The sequence below is a fragment of the Dermacentor andersoni genome, chromosome 3 (genome assembly GCF_023375885.2).
Source record: "Dermacentor andersoni chromosome 3, qqDerAnde1_hic_scaffold, whole genome shotgun sequence".
NCBI classification, from domain to species: Eukaryota; Metazoa; Arthropoda; class Arachnida; order Ixodida; family Ixodidae; genus Dermacentor; species Dermacentor andersoni.
The window spans coordinates 125195331-125214123 of NC_092816.1; the positions used below are offsets into that span (position 1 = coordinate 125195331).

Below are 18793 nucleotides of genomic sequence, written 5' to 3' on the forward strand. Positions count from 1 at the left end.
CATTCCCACTGCTGTTTCTTCTGAAGTTCTCGTTGTCGACGCAGTAGGCTCACACGCCTGTGGCGTACCTGATGAAGGCATAGTGGATAAAGGCGAGCTTGATGAAGCAAGAATGGCACATGCATAATCGTGCTCAGCGGAAACGCTTCCGCTGGAGAGACGTCCGTGCTGGAAACCGGAGTATACCTAAGCTCCGATTCCTTTTGTGGGGATATATTTGTTTATAACGCCGTAAAGGACAACAATAATTATTGTATATAAACGTTCATTATAAAATCTAACAGTATTTACAATCTTGTAAAAAGCTGCTACATATTGTGGATTTTGCTTCTTCGGAAGCTGTGTGGCGCACACTGAGTTTTTGCGTTGCAGGTGTTTTATTTGTGTTCCATAAAGAATTAGGCTTCCACCATTCCCATGTAGTAGGCGGGTGATAACGTGTAAGTTACGATATTATTATTTTGTCGAGACGTGTTCTGGAGTAATTAAAGAAGCTTTCATAGAGTCAAACAACTCGCAGCGAGAGGTCACACAGCTCAGGGGATCCATGCTTACGGCTTCAACCAAATTTGTCGTCGTCGTCTTCCTCTAAGCAGTGCCTACTGCTTGTTTTTCTCAAGTACAACTTTAATTTTGTGGTGACCACCTAATTTAGGTACCAAGGAAAGTTTGAGGTACGACCTATAGGTAACCTCGCGGAGGAACAGTCGCAGGAGGTTATGATAGCATGGGCGGGGCTTCATTGCAGACTTAAGTTGTGTCCGCCTATATATTTCTGCATGTTCTAAGAATCTTGATTGTTCGCCTTCCAACCGTATCTTATTTTGTGGAAACTGCTCATGCGTTGCATATTCATGTCGATTACCAATGGCACCATTGATGAATCTGACATCGTAACCATTTATTGTGCGTAGTGTGAAGCTTCCACAGGCTGCTGCGATAGGTTACAAGTGAAGTGCCAATTCATAGCAGTACGAGGCCTATAGGAGATTTTCAGGCCACACACGAGCAATAAATGTGCGATGAGGAGGTAGCCACCCGAGTAGAAGGTTTCACATTTGTTTATGAGGTGTCGTTTCTCTCACAAGGCACAGGTCGCTATGGCTCAGGTAAAATCCTATCGCCCTTTTTGTCTCCCAAGAAAAAAAAAACATTCGAATACTATTGCCCTAAATGTGAAAGCAACCTTTAGAAGACCGACACGGGTAGTCTCTTAGGGTATAAAAAGCCACTGCGATATCATCGTTTTACGACAAGCGAACTTGAGTACTTGGTAAGTAACATCACTTTCTGCTCATGCCATCATATGTACACCGCGAAGTAGGAAAACGGCGACCACGGTGTGAGTGGTCTCAACGAACTTCGTCTGTCAAGCGCATTCCTATAATTCTGCTCAGGTCCTAGGGGTGCACAATATATTAAGCACTTTTCAAGTGAAGGTGTGAGTAGGAGTTCCAGACCAATTCAGTGTTGTGGTGATGAAGCCGGCGTCGTGCGGCAGCCTGTTTTCCATGAAATCTCAAAGAGCAGCAAGCAACTGAGCTACTACCCTAGCTGCAAATTATTCTGAAACATATTTGTCGGCATTTGCAAAATAAATCTTCCTTTGCGTATGTCTCACTTTAAATGGCAATCACTTCGCCTGGTTTATATTACTTGAAATTAGAATTTTATTGTCTTACATCGCAATGCACCGGCTACACGTGGTTGGCCAGCTAGGAGAAGCCCTAATTGACATTCCGCGAGTATTGCATCGGAAATTGTTAGCTCAAATCATTTATAGTAAGTGTTACATACGGGTACCATGGCATCGTGCAGTTTATTTCTGGGCATTTTAACGGAAATAGGCTGTCGTGAGAGCGATAGCAAGACTTAGCGTTTTTATTGAACTCGTCGGACCATGCTGTAACTACGGACCGTTTTCTCGACAGCGCCGGAAATTTTGTGATCACAGCGCTATGTATCGTCCGACGCCACGCTGGTATGTGGGATCGGGCTGAAGGGTCGGAATGACGAGTCGCAAGTTATCACGTTTTCTTTACATGTGTCAGAACGCTTTTTTTTTAAATTGAGAAGCTTCTTAGCGTGTCGTTACCAATGTGTGAGCTTCCACAGAGCCGCAGTATTGATTCGCGACGTGCCAGATGCACTGCCCCAGCTCTTTCCGCGATTGAAATAGCAGGCGAATCAAGGCTGAACATTGCCATTACGTTACAGATGAGCAACGTGTTATTATGAATGGCTAGCCTTGGACACTAAAATGTAGCATTCGACCTACAATAACCAGAGCTGCCTCTGTGTGCCATGAGGTGGGCCTGGCCGGCGTACATCCCAATCCAAGTAGCTAGCTGACATCCGTGGAAACAAATTTGGTAGCTTTCATGCTCCTAAAACTATTGCGGTACAATTTTTCAAGCATTGTTTACCTGGCACCAGTGCACTAAGCTTAACAAAATAAAGAACTGTAAAACACCTCGACCGGAAGGGGCATTAGCATGGAATAACCGATAATACGACCTGGTAACAGGGGCCACAAGTATACCACGACCAACAAGACGCATTTGACACCTTGAATAAATTGCGCACTTCTCGAGTGATGCCTGTGCAAGGGCACTTCGCTGATTCGAGAGAGATAAAAATTAACTACCCTCTGCAACAGCAACCATATCTTATGAAGTAATGCAGCGTGCTATGCGTTATGCACGGCGTCTGCCAGAGAATTTGTCAGCGACTTTTGGACGAACGGGAGAGCCCATATGAACTAGGGGCGGCCGGCACACGGTGGGTATGGCTTTGGGTTAGAGTACGAAAAAGAATGCACTTTCATTTTTTTTTGTCTGGATGTAATGTTTCTATAATAGGTCCTTTGTTTACTTCCACCACAGTGTTGCTTTCTAAGCATGATATCTTAGAACGCATTTGTACCTTATGACGCCGATGTGCGTGCACGAAAAAATAATTGACTTAGTTTAAACCCAATAGTTGATCGACTCAAATACGCACCTTTCGTTCTCATCACAATTTGACCACGGGCGCCCATTTCTTCGCCGTGCGCTCAGCGGAAAGAAAACCTTTCGCCGATACATGCGACGAAGCTGATGGCATTAACTTCTGTCCGTTTGTGCTGGCAAACCAACGGTGCAGTAGTCCTCAACCGCGGTGGCGGAGTTTACGGTGTCACCTCGGTTGAAGGGGCGCTTTAAATTCGCTTTGAAAGTTATTTTTACACTCGAATACGGTGCAGGTGGTAACATGTTGAGCTTCAGTAATCTGGCATCTTAAAATAACAAACAGAACACGTTAAAATCACATTATTTCGCAATCACACTGCCCCCGTTCCAAGCTGTTACTGGGACAGTGTTGCCAACCCCGGAAATCGGTTTTTCCCTGATTCGCATATAAAGTTTTCCCTACATTTCTATAGATATTTCCGAAATGTGGTTGCTGAATTTCACAATACAATCTTTACTGAAAAAGTTTCCTATCAGCCACGCAAATTGAGTGCAAATATTGTAGTATAAATTCATTTTAATTTCTACACGTAGATTAATTTTTACCCACGTTATGAAATATTCAAACAACGAAGCCACGGGGCTAAAACTGAAATGATGCCGCAGTGCAAGTTGTTATGTGGACAACATAGCCTTTTGATTGAAGCCAAATTCTCAGAAGAAGAGGTCAGCACGTATGTGCTTTGTTCTCTCCATAGTTGTTTTGCAGCAAGACCGAAGTGCCAAGTATCACCGAACTTTACTCAAATTCTAAAGGGCATTGGCAGGGGACCTCCTCAAAGCATGTAGGAGTATCAGAATAAGGCACCGCTTCACGAAACACGTGTCGAAGGTGTGCAATCTTTTTGTTTCAATGTACGGACGTAGCACCAGCATACTTACGCACTTACGCATCATTTCCACCAAAGCGTGAAGTTACGCGGCCAATTTCTCTCGTTCCTCCACAGCTAAAGCACATGACAACGGGGACTGGGTCCAAGGTAGCTCTGCATTTGGGCAGTTCCCTGTTATTCTGAGCTTACACTTGCATAGTCTACTGCTTAACAGCATGTACAACCGCAGTGTCGTGCTCGAAGTGGTATACGTGTTCGTTTGCGCCCTGATTGGCCCTTGATGTATTGTTCGGTGTGCCAGCGTACATTGTTTCGATAGTTACAAATAAATGTTTTGCACGGACATCGATAGCCCCCTTATGGCAGTACGATGGGGAAAAAAAGCAGTAGCAGTACTTCGTTATTGTTCGTACTGATATTCTCTTGGAATTTTTAATACGCGGAGAAGAAATAAAATAAAAGGGATGCGCTGGAAATTTTATTTATTACGACTTTTGTTTGTACGCTCCAATGTTAAAAAATTAGTAGGAATATGTCGAACTACAAACTAAAACCTGGTTTGAGCAACATTGGCAGTTGAATCAAGAAAATTCGCCTCCATTTCATCCTGTGAAAGTGGATGTACAGCGAAGCTGCTGTGGACGTTAGACAAGCACCACCACAATTTATGCAAGACAACTTCACACAAGCACCGCCCTCGCAAGCGATGTACGCCATGCGCGCACGCACGTGTGCGAAAGTACAGCATAAACAGCATAGGTCCTCATTCTTCTAGGACATCCACAAGCGCAAGTGCCTTATTGAATTAAGTTAATGTTCTAAGATTTCTTCTGAAAATGCATAAAGTACGACTTACACACAAGCTGCCGACAAGAACGCTTTGAATTTTTATTTGAATATACGAGAAAACAGAAATACGCTACGCGGAAACTTAAATACAAAGCCGTTTTCCTGCTGTCATTCGAGGGCTGTCTGAGTGGCCGCGGCCGCTCGGTGGTGGTGGCGTTAGCACAGCATAGATTCTCATTCTTGTTGGCCCTACGCCTAGTGCAGGTTCGCCTTGAACTAACTGAATTTATCGAGGTAAATATGTCAGAAAATGTGATGTAGGACTTACGCAGAGCCTGCAGACATGGTATCATCATACTAAAATATGAATGAATCAGAAAACGCAATTCCATTGCGCGAGAACTCAAACACAAAGCCTTCCAGCTGCCGTTTGTTCTTGGGCGCTCTGCCTGCGGAAGTGCGTTATTGAACGAATTGCATCTCTCAACGTGAAATTAAAAAAAAAAATTGTTAATGTACGATTTACGCACAACCTCCGTACATGATAGCATCGGATTGTTACTCGAATATACGAGAAAACATAATTCTCTCATAGGGAACTCAGACACTTTTCGCAGCTGCCTTTTTTTACGTGAGCATGGTACTAAAAATTGAGACGAGATACAAGCCAATAGCTTCGCTGCGAAACATAAATTCGAAAGTTTCACGTGCCAAAAGCACGATATGATTCTGAGTCACTCCATGGTGGGGGATTGCAGAATGCTATCTACCGCTTGGGGTTCTTTAAATTGCATCCAATGCACGGTACACGAACGTTCTGGCATTTCGCCCCCTATGAAAATATGGCTGTCGCGACCGGTATTCGATGGTCTGATGGTACGATCTAAGAAAACAGTAAACAATGAAACAAAGAGAGCATTATGCAGTGCCAGATATTTAATACTGTAGTTCATCTCTCAGGTAGGTAATGTAATCGCTGACTATGTGGTCGACGTTAAAAGATGAATGGCTCTTTGCTGGTTTTCAAAGGAGAAACGTTCAAGTATACAATAAGACAGAAAATAGCAAAGGTAAAGCTAACATATTATGAAATAATCTTTCGGTGAATCCTACAACAACAATATGTGCTCCTAGAGAAATGAAGGGTAAAACGTCCCAACCATTTGAGATAGATTAGGGATAATGAAATGTCACTAGTGTGGGAAGAAATATACGAATGCATGCTTCAGACGAACAAAGCACTTGCATGTGCATACAAATAAGATGCCACTTTGAGCATTAATTGGCGTTATGAGTAATCTTGAAAGTCTACTGAAGAGCAACAAGTAGGCGTTTTAGAGAGTAGCTTTTGGCCACGTTTGCCACAAATTGTTTAGCCTCGTTGAGGTCCGGTCGAACGGTATGTGTGTGGAAAGCAGTTGGCTCGTGAGTTAAGAGTATTTGAGGCATTATTTTTCATTTATTTATTTATTACACACTGCAGACCCTTGGGTCCAAACAGGTGGGTAGTTTCAAAAAAGAACAGTCATATACAAAAAAAAAAAAACGACAATACAAATTGTTTGAAGATTAGGCCAATAACCTAGATAATAAAACATACAATATCAACAATGGAATATATTTCAAGATTAGTGTAATAAGATATAATAGAATTGAGTACAAATAACAACGGAGTCTGTTTCTAGATCAGTGCAATAATAGTGCTGCAATAAGAGATGTGAAATGGTGCAACAGTGATACTTCGGTATAGTAGGAGAGACTAAGATGATGCCTGGATTAATTCGTTCCAGTCTAAGACCGTGCGTGGAAAATAGGAATACTTATAAGTGTCAGTTCTAGCAAAATAAGGTGTTAAAGAGTAGGCTGATGGTGCCTTGTGGGTCTGATTAGTAAGGGTGATAGATACGGTGATGGATCTATCGCAAGTTCGTGGTTAAGAAGCAGTGAAAGGAAGTCGATTCGGAACTGTTGTCGACGCGTTTTAAAAAGGGGAATGTCATTGGCTATCGTTATTTCGGGTGGACAGTCAGTTCGTGAGAATTCGTTATAAATAAACAGGACTGCTTTCCTCTGTATTCTTTCAAGACACTTAATGTTTGTTTAAGTATAGGGGTCCCAAAGTGCACTAGCATATTCTAATTTGGGTCTGATTGAGGAATAATACCAGAGTAGTTTAACATTGCTTGGAGTGGACTGAAGTTTATGTTTCAGGAAGCAGAGCTTTCGAAAGGCAGATGAACAAATATTGCTAACATGTATATACCGGGATAAATTAGTTGTTAATGTAACACCTAAGTATTTGTAATTCTCGACTTTTTTCAATGACGACGGGCCAAGTCTGTAAGTAAATGACAGAGGTGTGTTTTTACGTTTTATTGGGAGGAAAACAGTTCTGTCGGTGTTAACAACAATCCCCCAATCTTTCGACCACTTCAATATGTTGTTCAGTTTGTTATTTAGCTCAATTTGATCATCGGAACAAACATTTCTTTGAACAAGACGCAGTCATCTGCAAACAGCCTGATTTGCACACTAAGAGTTATTGCATTTGCAATATCGTTAATATAAGCAAAGAAGAGCAAGAGGCCCAGTACACTACCCTGTGGTACCCCTGATGTGACTGGGAGACTGTCAGAAAGTTGTTCTCCAATGTCAGTGTGTTGCTTCTTGTTAGTCAGGTATATAGAAACCCAGTTGGCAAAGATTTCCGGGGTGCCAAATGATTCTAAGATTTCAAATTCATTTATGATGCGGGAACTTATGAAAAGCTTTACTGAAGTCAGAAAATATTACGTCTATTTGGCCGTTACGATCATGAGATAAAGGGAACGAGGGAACTACCGTTATCAGTTGAATTACCGCAGAATTCCCTTTTCGAGAGCCGTGTCGGTATTTGGTTATTGCAGCATTATTTTTTGAAGATTTGTGTATACAATTAGCAATTATATGTTCTACAAGTTTGCAGCATTGGGTGGTTAGTGATATCGGTCGATAATTCTGCCTAAGTAACCGGTCACTTTTCTTAAACACAGGGACAACTCGGGCAGTCTTCCAGTCATTTGGTAATTGGGCTGTCATGAGTGAGACACCCAAAAAAATCACAAAGAAATCTGGCAAGAAGTTCAGCACATCGCTTGAGAAAAACGTTAGGAATTCCGTCCAGACCATATGAGCTCTTTGTTTTCAAGTTAAGCTGCATATTAAGTACACCAGCGTAAGATATAAAATTAACATGTGTTATATTGGGCTCTGTGACATCGCATGCGCACACCGTTGAACCAGTGAACACACTTTGAAAGTAATTGTTGACGTGCTGAGCCATGGCACTCAGATCTGTCACTGCCTTCCCGTCAACTGATATCTGCGAATTTGGTTTCTTCTTTTCTTTTACGTACTGCCAGAACGTAGCAGGATCATTTTTTATGAAGTTAGGAAGCGATATCTTGAAATAATAATCTTTCGCGGTGTGAACTGCACGTGAAAGGTTGTCTTGCATCCCTCGTAATTTGTTGCACTGCCCTGCATGCTTCTTTTTAAATATTTTTATTCGGCGTTTCAATTGAATCATATTCCGATTCATCCAAGCGTTTGTTTGTTAATTCTCTTCAGTTCGTTTGGGACCAAGTTAACTAGACAATAATGACACATTTCATTTAACTTGTTCCAAAGTAACTGAATATTGCTGCTATCGAAATCAACCAAGGAGGTGTGCATGTATTCGACAACGCCTGTGTCATTGGTATTAGAAAAATATTTAAAGTAGGGCGCAGAGGGGTGTTTATACTTATCTAGTGGTATCAGCGCTAGCGATATGTTTACGAGATGGTGATCGGAGAGCCCGTGCTCGACTTTCACATTATAACCATAAAAATCTCGACTGAGAAATACCAAGTCTAATACCGAGCTGGATGCATTTTGTACACGAGTTGGTTCATGGATCACCTGCATCAAGTTCAATCATAACATAAATTCAAACATAATGTTAACATGTTTGTTATGTTTGCTACTGGCAATAAGGCGTTCCCAATCCACTCCCGGCAGGTTAAAATGACCAAGCAGAACAATTTTGTTTCTTTCATTCATGGACATTTCTATATTCAGTCTCTCTAATATCTCTGGTGGGGCGTCCGGAGGTCTATAAAAAGCGTATAACGTCAAACTGTGACCAAAGAAAGAGGCTTTGACACGCAGGCGTTCGACGTCGATAATGTCGTCCAGCAAAACAGCCTGAACACTACCTTTAATTAAAATCGCTACGCCACCACCCCTGGCAAGCCGGTCCTTACGATAAACTTTATAACGAGGAAAAATGTCATTATCGCATATTTGCTCGTTTAGCCAGGTTTCTGTTAAAACAGTTACATGAGGATCGTACTGTAGAAGCAAAATCTCTAAGGTATCGGTTTTGTTTTTGACACTGCGAGCGTTTATATTCAACATTCGGAGACGCTTACGAGCTTTACAGGCATCGTGTCAACCGCGAGATAATATGGATGCATTATCTTGTGCACCTTCCACAGGTGCGGATGATGCGTTTTTTACCGCTTTAACACGTTCGTTAAGCGATTCATCCCAAAAGACGAATTACTTATCAATTCTTAGTCTGTCGTGGATAAGCGAGGCCCTCTTTCCCTGCTGCTTTTCATTTTTCGGACTTTCTCAGGGCAGTTTCCGTTTTCTTAACGTTGGCGCTGAATAGTCATTTTGGATAAACATTGTGCTGCCTTTTAACTTTTTGACATTGGCGAAGATTGCCTTCGTCTTATTGAAATCTTGGAGGCGAACGATTCCTGGGCGTTTGCCTTTCCGCTGTACAAGTGGATAGATTCGGCCAATGGATTTACATTTCACGCCAAATTTTTCTTCGGATATCCCTTTGAATATTTTGTGTTTAAGTGAAATTTCTGTTTCATAGGTGGATTCGGGTATTCCGTGAATTATCAGATTACACCGTCTCCTTTGGTCCTCGAGATCTGTTAGTTTTTTTTGCCTGAAAGTTTATGATATGCTCTACCGATTGTAGCGCCGCCTGCACTTTCTCAGTTTGTCCTGAAGGGAGGGAGGACTGAGGGTTGTTTTCGTACATTCTATCGTGCAGCTTCTCTACTGTCTTTTTTATGTCCGCTATTTCTGCTTTTAATTCACTTATGTCACATCGCATGGCCTTCTGCCCCCCAAGTAGCTCTTCAAGAAGTTCTTTTTGTGTAGGTCAGGAGTTTAATTCCAGATCGCCACATAAGAACAATCTTATCATCAAAAAACAATTATAGGCAATGCTATGACACCGTTTGGGGCACGGCAGGACTACAATGCCAGGATGGTTACTTCGAAATGTACAGGAATCGCAACTAACCTGCAGTACGAAAAATAGTTTCCTGCTTAGCGTCATGACGTACCTCTTTTGTATGCTCGGCTGTTGATGACGTTACGCCACGTTGTTCGATACGTGTCGCTAATAGTTCCGCACCATCATGAGATGACGCTTGCTGGTTTGCTGATGGGACCAAGTTCAAAAGCTGGTATGCATCGTTGGTGTGGCGTGCCTTGTGGTACACGTGATCAGTATTTGTTAAGCCAGCAGCAATTCCCAGCAAGCCCTGCAGTAGGAAAAACAGTTTCCTGCTTAGCGTCATGGTATTGCTAGGTCGGCCGTGCCTACTGCGCCGGGTTATATAAAATATAACCCGACGTTCTCAACTGCATTGACACGTTCTTGAGGAGTGCTTTCAGTATATTCCATAGTGTTAAATTTGTGCGGTATAGGTGCATAAAGGACGCAAGATGAACGTTTGTTTAGACATCCATTATGCTCTGTCGTCCGATGGCGTTCAGCACTGCCCATGAATTTGGCCAATGTTCACACACAACTCGTCGGCCAGATGGCGCACTTATTCAAGTGATAATGGTGGACAGTATATTCGCTTAAAATTATTTAAATGTGGCGTTTAAGCAGTTCGTATAAGTAGTTTATTTTAATGCGTAAGATTTCGTTGACGAACTTCACAGCTCGGTCATGTGAAAAGTGTAATACCTTGTATCTGCACAAAAATGCGTGCGTGCAAAGTTAATACATTTATTTGTTATGATAGTGCAAATTTATATGACTGGTAGTTTAATGTGATAAAGTTAAATTTAAAGCACAAAACAGAATAAAAAGAATATACCCCTATATATATATAGGGCTCCCTACAAAAATGGGGGGAATGCATAAGCTTCGTTTTTAAGAGTCGAACGTGATGACATTCAAAGATATCTGACAACTTCTCACGCTTCCCTGCAACTGCACCTTACGTAACCATAATGCTTACCGCGAAACGCTGGCGGCGAACGCTTCGCACGAATGCGAGCGGGTGAGCTTTCTGGTAGAAATGTGGCCTCTTGCGCGGGCCGCGTATGCGTGGAGGCGAGTGCCATCTGTCGCTGCAAGAACCAAGCGCAGCGCGCTTCTCAGTGAATGATAGAAACACTCGAAAAGAAATGTAGTTTAGCAGAATGCGTTGTTGGGCAAGTTGGTTTATTGTATTAGGAAAGATTGGATGCGTTTTGTAGACGATCGCAAGGAAGAAGGCAGGACAGGCGCCTGTCCTGTCTTCTTCCTTGTGATCGTCTAAAAAGCGCATCGAATCTTTCCTAGTACTCGAAAAGAAGTTTATGTCTGAATTTCCACTTTACAGAATTATGTCTTCTGGAATATTTACATTGCCATTCGATGCTATAACGTCTGTAGGTTCTGTTTACGTTGTAATTTTTCTGTAGCATTTTACTTCGAGAAATTGAACGAGTTAAGTAATGCTTTTGCGTCATGCGGAGGGCCTGCGTTTTTTTTTCGCCGATTTTTCGCCGAAAAGACGTCCGAAGCTAAACGATAACACCTGAAATTTTGCGAAACGGGGCCCTCAACGCTATCATGTTAAAATTCATGGGGAAGGTTACTGCCGACGGAAATTTCCTCGTGGGTCAAGTTGAACTTAGGGTTTGGTCTACTCAAAATTTGGGGCTGGGCCTACGTGAAATTTGTGGCTCGGCCAAATTGAAATGTGGGGTGGGTAAACTTAAACTAGGGGTGGGCCAACGTAAAATTTGGGGGTGGGTCAACTTCAAATTTGGGAGTGGGTGAACTAGAAATTCTCGGCTGGGTCACCTCAACATTTTCGGGTAGATCAGCATAAAATCTGGGGTTGGAACAACTTGAAATCTGAGAGTGGGCCATACTTGGGATGGTCTAAATTGAATATTGGGGGCAGGCCAAGTTGAACTGCGGGGGTTAGCCAGCCGAAATTTTTGGGTGGGCCAACTAGAAACTTTGGTGTGGACCAACATAAGATTTTGGGGTGCCCCAAGGTCCAATTGAACGCTGCTGAGCATTCTTAGAGTTATGAACACCTAGGTAGCAAGCGAGCGCGTTGAGACGATTCACGCGTTGTGGTTGGGCCTTCCCAGGCGAAATCACAACGCAGGCCACATCTTACGTGAACAAGAAACGCGCGCATAACACAGGCTTGCGAGAGCGACAGCAAGGGTGACATGGCGACGCGGCGATTCACTCTCCTACAGTGCCTCGAGTAACTCACTCCGTACAGAGTGGAGGCAGCCGTTGCGTCAACTTAGGCGTTGGGCACGCGAATGTCGGATACACATGAGTGCCAACGCGTCCTTACAGCGTCCGCCAAAGGTGCTACTATGGCGTTCGCCATTCGCGTGCCCAACGCCGTTGACAACGCCGCGGTTGTCTCCACTCTGTACGAAGCGGGAGGCGAGGATGATATCGAGGCACCCTTATTATTGAATTATGGGGTTTTACGTGCGAAAACCACTTTCTGATTATGAGGCACGCCGTAGTGGAGGACTCCGGAAATTTAGACCACCTGGGGTTCTTTAACGTGCACCTAAATCTAAGTACATGGGTGTTTTCGCATTTCGGCCCCATCGAAATGCGACCGCCGTGGCTAGGATTCAATCCCGTGACCCCGTGCTCAGCGGCCCAACACCATAGCCACTGAGCAACTACGGCGGGTGATCGATCGAGGCACCCTACACCTTTGGCTTACGCAACGCCTCACGCGCTACTGTGGCAAGTGGTGTTCCCTTTCGACAGTAGAATCAAGCGTCATTTATTCCTTCCGATCACTATCATCATCCCTTTTGACCACTCGTGTCCAGCGTTGCGGCTCAATTGGTACGCTTTCATTGAAGGGGCCGGATGAAGTGACAAAATTTGAGAATAGTCTACTAAAGCCAAATCATTCTTTGCCACCGAAAATGCCATTGGAAGACGCGCATAAGCTAGGAAAAGCAAATGCTCAAAAGTAATCAAAAACAAAGCCACAGCTGAGCCAAAAAATGCTTTGTTGCTCAAATTTCTTTGATTTATATGCCTAGTTTCATCCTTTGCCCGGCTCTCTTGTTTGGGCCATTTGTTGTACAGAAATATTGTGAGATGCATTAGTATTGCTGTTTGAAAAATTCTGCAATACTAGATGTGTTCGGTCAATGAAATCAAATGTGTTACATTAAACAATGAGCATATTGTAAATTATGCGGATATATGAATTTAGCTGCGAACGAGAGGTGCGCTGGCAGCCACAATATTTAGTAGAGAAATAAAGCAAAGTAGACCAAAGAAAACTAGCCTGTTCGAATGAAAATTCTTCAAATAACAAATGCAGCGGCAAATATTGAGTTAACCGACCTTCTCGTTAAGATCGTTAGGATTGTTAAGAACTAAGAAAAAGCTACAGAAATTGTGATAATAGTCTGACAATGCGGAAGCATTCTTTGGCTCCCCTATGACTTCGTATTTACTTAGTTTAGTTTACTTGCTTTTCGTAGCTAATGTGCGCAATCTGCAAGTGACATTCGTATTGTATACCGCTTCAAGGAAAACTGAGCGCCAAGAACGCACGGTGCGCAAAAAGCTAGGAGCCGCCGATGCACCTAGACTATGGTCCCAACGCAGATCGCTCTGAAGATACGGCCGCGAGACCGCGCGCAGGTGGCACATACGCTAAAACCCCTCAATTTTCCAAAAGTAGCGCCATTCTTAGATCTTTCCGCCACCCCGCTCTCCCCGACGTTTCCTCCTCCACGCCTCCTGGCGCCACAGCCTCCTCCACTCCCCCATTGCCGAGTCTGTGTCACGCGGAAGCAGGCGCCGCGCTTTTGTATATTTTTTTCTTTCCAGAGCGCTCCGACCGCCATTGTTGGCCCTGTGCGGCGAAAGTACGTGCAAACGGACTGATCGAGTGCGTTAGCGGAATTGAATGTGTTAGGGACGAGAACTTAATTGTGTTGCCCTGCTGCTGCGCCTTCGGTTGTGGAAACCGACACAGCGACGGCAAAAGGGTTCTTTCTTTAGGGTTGAGGATTGAGCCAGTTGGTATTGCATTCTAGAACTGGTACACTGCAACATACAAAGGAGGAAACAAGCCGAGCCGGCCAGATAAAGGAATAGAGCGCTGTTCCTTTATCTGGCCGGCTTGGCATGTTTCTTCCTTTGTATGTGGCGCTGTACCAGTTCTAGAAGCTTCTTTCTTTACTATCCGGCGAGCGAACGCACAAAGACGAAAAGTGTGGATACATAGGATCAGGCGGGCTGACTTCGAGGCAGTGGCAAAAAAATACAGGGCTTTGTGAAGTGCCACGGTTCCTCACAGCCTCTTCTTTAGGGCCTAGTTCACGCCTGCCGCTTCGAAAAAGTGCATGTGGTCATGCTGTGCGTGCTTTTAGCGTGCTTAAGTTGACTTTTTTTCGAACGTGCTCTCTTTGTTACATGTAGCTTCGTCTTGTGGCGAATGTGTACGCATCTGCAGCGGGCCTGTGGCATAAAAGCGACTTTATTCGTGCAATGTTCTGGAGCTCCGCCAGAAGTTAGCAAATTCTCGACGCTTTTGCAAGGCTCACTATATGACTTGCGGATGCAGCCGTTTAGCTTCGAATGTACGCCCGCATGTATTGATTTGGTTTTTGGTGATTAACGTTTTTAACGTCCAAAAGCAACTAAAGCTATGAGGGAGGCCGTAGTTGCTCGCTCTGGATAACTTTATTTAGGTCGCCTGGGGATGTTTAACGCGCACTTTAACCGTAGTTGTACGTGGGCCGGTAAATTCCTGATTGGCCTTTTGTAATTATCGCGCGGGCGCGGTAGCGCTGCGCCAGAAGTTGGTGCCTCGGCGTGACTCTATTTCTTTATTAGATTTTATTTACTAGTTGTAACAACGTGGCATCATTATTTCGTATTATTAACGGCGCCTCCAGGGTACCAAAGCCACAACGGGAACACTTGTAATGTCACGTGCTCTCCAGAGGCCTCTGTTAGCCGTTACATGTGCCCTCCTGGAGCAGTACTTGTAAAAAAAAATTATCGTTGCGATTACCAAACACCCCGCAACGAAAAAAGCACCCCGCGACTGGTGCAATATACCGCACCCGTGCGAGGAGAATTACCGAACACGAACGAGGAATCTTTCTACGGGCCTCTTGCATTTCGCCTCTATCGTGGCTGCTGCAGGACGCATCCTCAATATTGGAGGCATGAGCAGCGGCTACTCGCACGTTTTGTGTGCAGGATTATAATGGCCGAGGAAGGCCGCAGAGGACCGCAGGCCCGCTGAGAAGGATTAAAATTTTTACTTCTTAACGTTAACATTTTTGTGCATCCGATTAAGTAAATGGGTATCGCATGCGTCATATGCACTGCACGTGGACCTAAGAAACTACGTACACATACTTTCACGCTGTCAAAACCTGAAACTCTGGTGACTAGGCGCGTGTTTGGGCACACCACGTGCATGCGCCGTGTTTCAGTAACACGAACTCTCAGCGTGCGCGTGCTTTACGCCTCAACTAATGGTCCGTTTCTCTATTTTTTCCGCAATTCCAACACGACATTCTTAAGACAAGTTACCGACTGATGAAGCAAGCTCTCGATTGAAGAAACTGCTCCTCAGGGCTCGAACGAACTTTTCCGCACATTTCCTCCGGTAGCGTGTTAGGAGTCGTCTGCTACGGCAGGGCCAACACGGGCGGCGCTACTATCGAGGCCGCGCCGAGCGGAGGAGGAGGGAAGTGGTTGGTGCTACTTTTGGAGATTGAGGGGTTTTAATATACGGTGGTTGGCCACCGGGGTACAACTCCGCCCCCCTCCTTTCCATTCCACCGCTGCCTTGATAGTTGAGTGCCTACTATCGGAGGATTCCGCCTACTAGACGGACGACGGCGTGCTTCCTTCTCGCTCTCCTCCCTCTCGCGTGGACAAGACTGAGCCACGATCGTCGGCTCCTCTCGTATGCTTTCACTCGTACATCTGCATACGGCGGAAGCTTATGGTCATCTAATGGAGTAAGGGGAAATCAACCGTAATCAAAAATTCACGAGCTAAAACGATTGCGGCTGCAATATAATGAGGTGTTGCAGGAGTGAGTACATTCGTAGCATTCAATATAACTAACAAATTGGCATACAAAGACACAACAAGAAAAACACGCCAGAAGGATTATTGTAATTGTGGTTTTGCTTGAGCCCTGTACATAGCGCGCTATAGAATTTGTGGAGACTTGGCTTCTTTGCAGCGTTCGAGATAGCCCTCCGCAAAAAGACGCAGCTGGTGGACTTGTTGGCATTATCAAAATAATATTTGCTGCATTCCCTACAAAGCAGATTGAACTGCACCACACGAAGAAATGACGAAAAATGCTTTATAAAGGTCAGCTCTTGCTGCAGTCCCCACTACGTGCCCACCAGTCAACTTTGGTCCTCCAAATATCAGTCCACCTACTGGACTTTCTTGATAATGTCTTATGAAGACTAGGACGTACTTGCTTGGTGGCGCGCAGAACGTGGTGTGACCCAACAGTGTGAGCATCACCTGAGCGTCACGTGGCAGCGGCTGCTGCTGCATAACTTTGATAAACAAGCGGCTGCATCTAGGCCATACCAACAAAGTCGAATATCAACTACCAATCTTGACGAACTCCTGACCCTGTTTAATTAAGATATTTGCGAGTGCAGTCTACACATATAAAAAAAAAAACTTACATATTTCTGTTGCACTAGTCCTGCGGTATAAGTCACACCACTAAAAACCGCTATGGTGTAGAATACTGCAGGGAGTGCCAGTTTTATTGCGATAACATTTATATGGGCACTCCAGGCGCTTTCTGTCGTCGTGATGTTCCGTATAAATTAAAACGGTGATAACATCGTGGCCGCACGCCATACGCAGTGTGTGCTAGTGAAACCGTACGAGGGTGCGACGAGGATGGTGGCTCGATCTCACGCGCGCAAGGGAGGTAGACGTGTAGGAAGTTCGCTGTCTTCAGTCGCCCTCACGGCATCGGGATAAGGGGGCTTCTACTCTGGCGCTGGCTTCTTATGGCGCGGCTGAATGCGGCCGCGTGGGCCCTATCTTGGAAGCGATTTGCCATGGGGACAGAGTGTGCCGAGGGCTTAAAGCTTCGAGAGCGTTGCGTTCTTGCCGCTTTGTTTGCGTTGCAGCGAGAGGAAGCACAAAGGTCAATTCGCTCGCTGATGCTGGCGCGCTTCCTGACGTCACGTTTTGATGACGACTTTGGCTGTCATCTAGTGAGACGCATTCGTTTATCTGTGGGTGTCTGACACCACGCTTGTTAATTTAGTTAGGAAGCGATTGTATTCAACTTTATCGGGCCGATAAAGCAAATATATTCTTGTAGTTTTCTAATAATTTGCGATTACACTCAATTTTTCGACTTTTTAGCGAAACTGCGACTTCTTATTTCACTGACTGATTTCGTAGTTTTCTACCTTGCTGCTTGTGTGTTTAAGTAACACATGTACGTTTTATTGACTGCATTATCTATGGTGCTGCAGCTGTAGTCGCTGATGTCTGCAGCTACTTCCACACGACCAACACTGTCCACTTTCTTTTTTAAATGCTAAGTGCAGCTCGTTTATAGAATGTGGAAGCAGCGAACACTATCTGAGAGAAAAGAACACGTGATGGTACGTGGAATACATACTGTCAAAACAGAATACGACTGAGAAAAGGACATATCGCCAATATTACAACTTCCATTCACAGGTTTTATTCAGGCCATGAAGACCTTTATCTACGCCGCTGCGATAGGTTTCGCAGTTTTGGTGGCTGGCGGTAAGTTCTTCTATGTTCTATGACAGTTTCATTTTTCGCTATTACGATGATACGTATATATATATATAATAGATGCTTGCTCTTGATACAAGCTGTAAAACGTAACTTGAGCCCAACATTACAATTATGCAAATGCCACGTTGATAGACGGAACCAAGGTAATGTTATATGCTGCCGCTTGGAGATACTCAGATTATTTTCTTCATTCCGCCTAACTGGATAATTAGGCCCAATTATTTATCAACTAACATTTTATAATTAGAATATAAGTGTCAATGGGAATATTGTAGAGCAAAATGAAAAGCTCGATACAGCTTTCTGTTGCTCAATACGTACTATAAAGAAGTGTTTTCCTAGCGTGAAAGAAGCCCGCAAATACACGCAAAACTGATGCATGGCTGGCCACTCGCCGCATTTTCGTGTATTCGCAGATTGCTATCCGGCTCCGAAAAACCCTTTCGTGTGGCACGCATCGAGCAACAGAAAACTGTAGCAGAAGCTTTTCTTCTTTATCTACAATTTTCTCATTGACAATCATCAAATTATATTCGACAAGTTGATTAAGTAATAAAGAATAATTGTCTAATTAGGTGGAAACGAATAAACAAACAAATAATATGAGTATCTGCATGTTAGGGCAAACAACATTACCTTGGTTCTGTCCAGCTAAGTGGCATTTGCATATTTTTAATGTTTGGCTCAAGTTACGTGGGACACTCTTTATGTATAGATTCCGCAGGCATGATATAAAAGTGTAAAGCTCGACGAAAACCCGTCGGGCAGGTTGGCTCATTGTCAAATAAACCGACACTCGCCTCTGGTCCAAAACAAAATAAAACATATAATGACGTTTCAAGGCCGCTACAGGTCTCATGTTGATAATGAAAATGAGCGCAAGAGGGACGATTATTTATGTGTTAGGTAGCGCAGAGTGCGGATGTATACCTCGGGGAGATTGCCACGTATCCGGGTAATCGCGTTTCTAGTCGTATGAATGTGTAAAGATTAAAACAGTAGTCCTGAAGATAGGCGCT

General features: G+C 44.0%; 1 protein-coding gene across 1 annotated transcript in view; it reads left to right on the forward strand.

Moving 5' to 3' along the window:
• The first annotated feature begins 1223 nt into the window (after nucleotides 1-1223).
• The window catches only part of LOC126538493 (evasin-1-like), a 72168-nt gene continuing 54598 nt past the window's right edge, over nucleotides 1224-18793 (forward strand). The window contains exons 1-2 of the mRNA XM_050185339.2: nucleotides 1224-1273; nucleotides 17691-17759. Coding sequence (XP_050041296.1) covers nucleotides 17705-17759 — 55 coding nt within the window. The 5' untranslated portion in view covers nucleotides 1224-1273; nucleotides 17691-17704. The remainder of the gene's footprint in view (nucleotides 1274-17690; nucleotides 17760-18793) is intronic.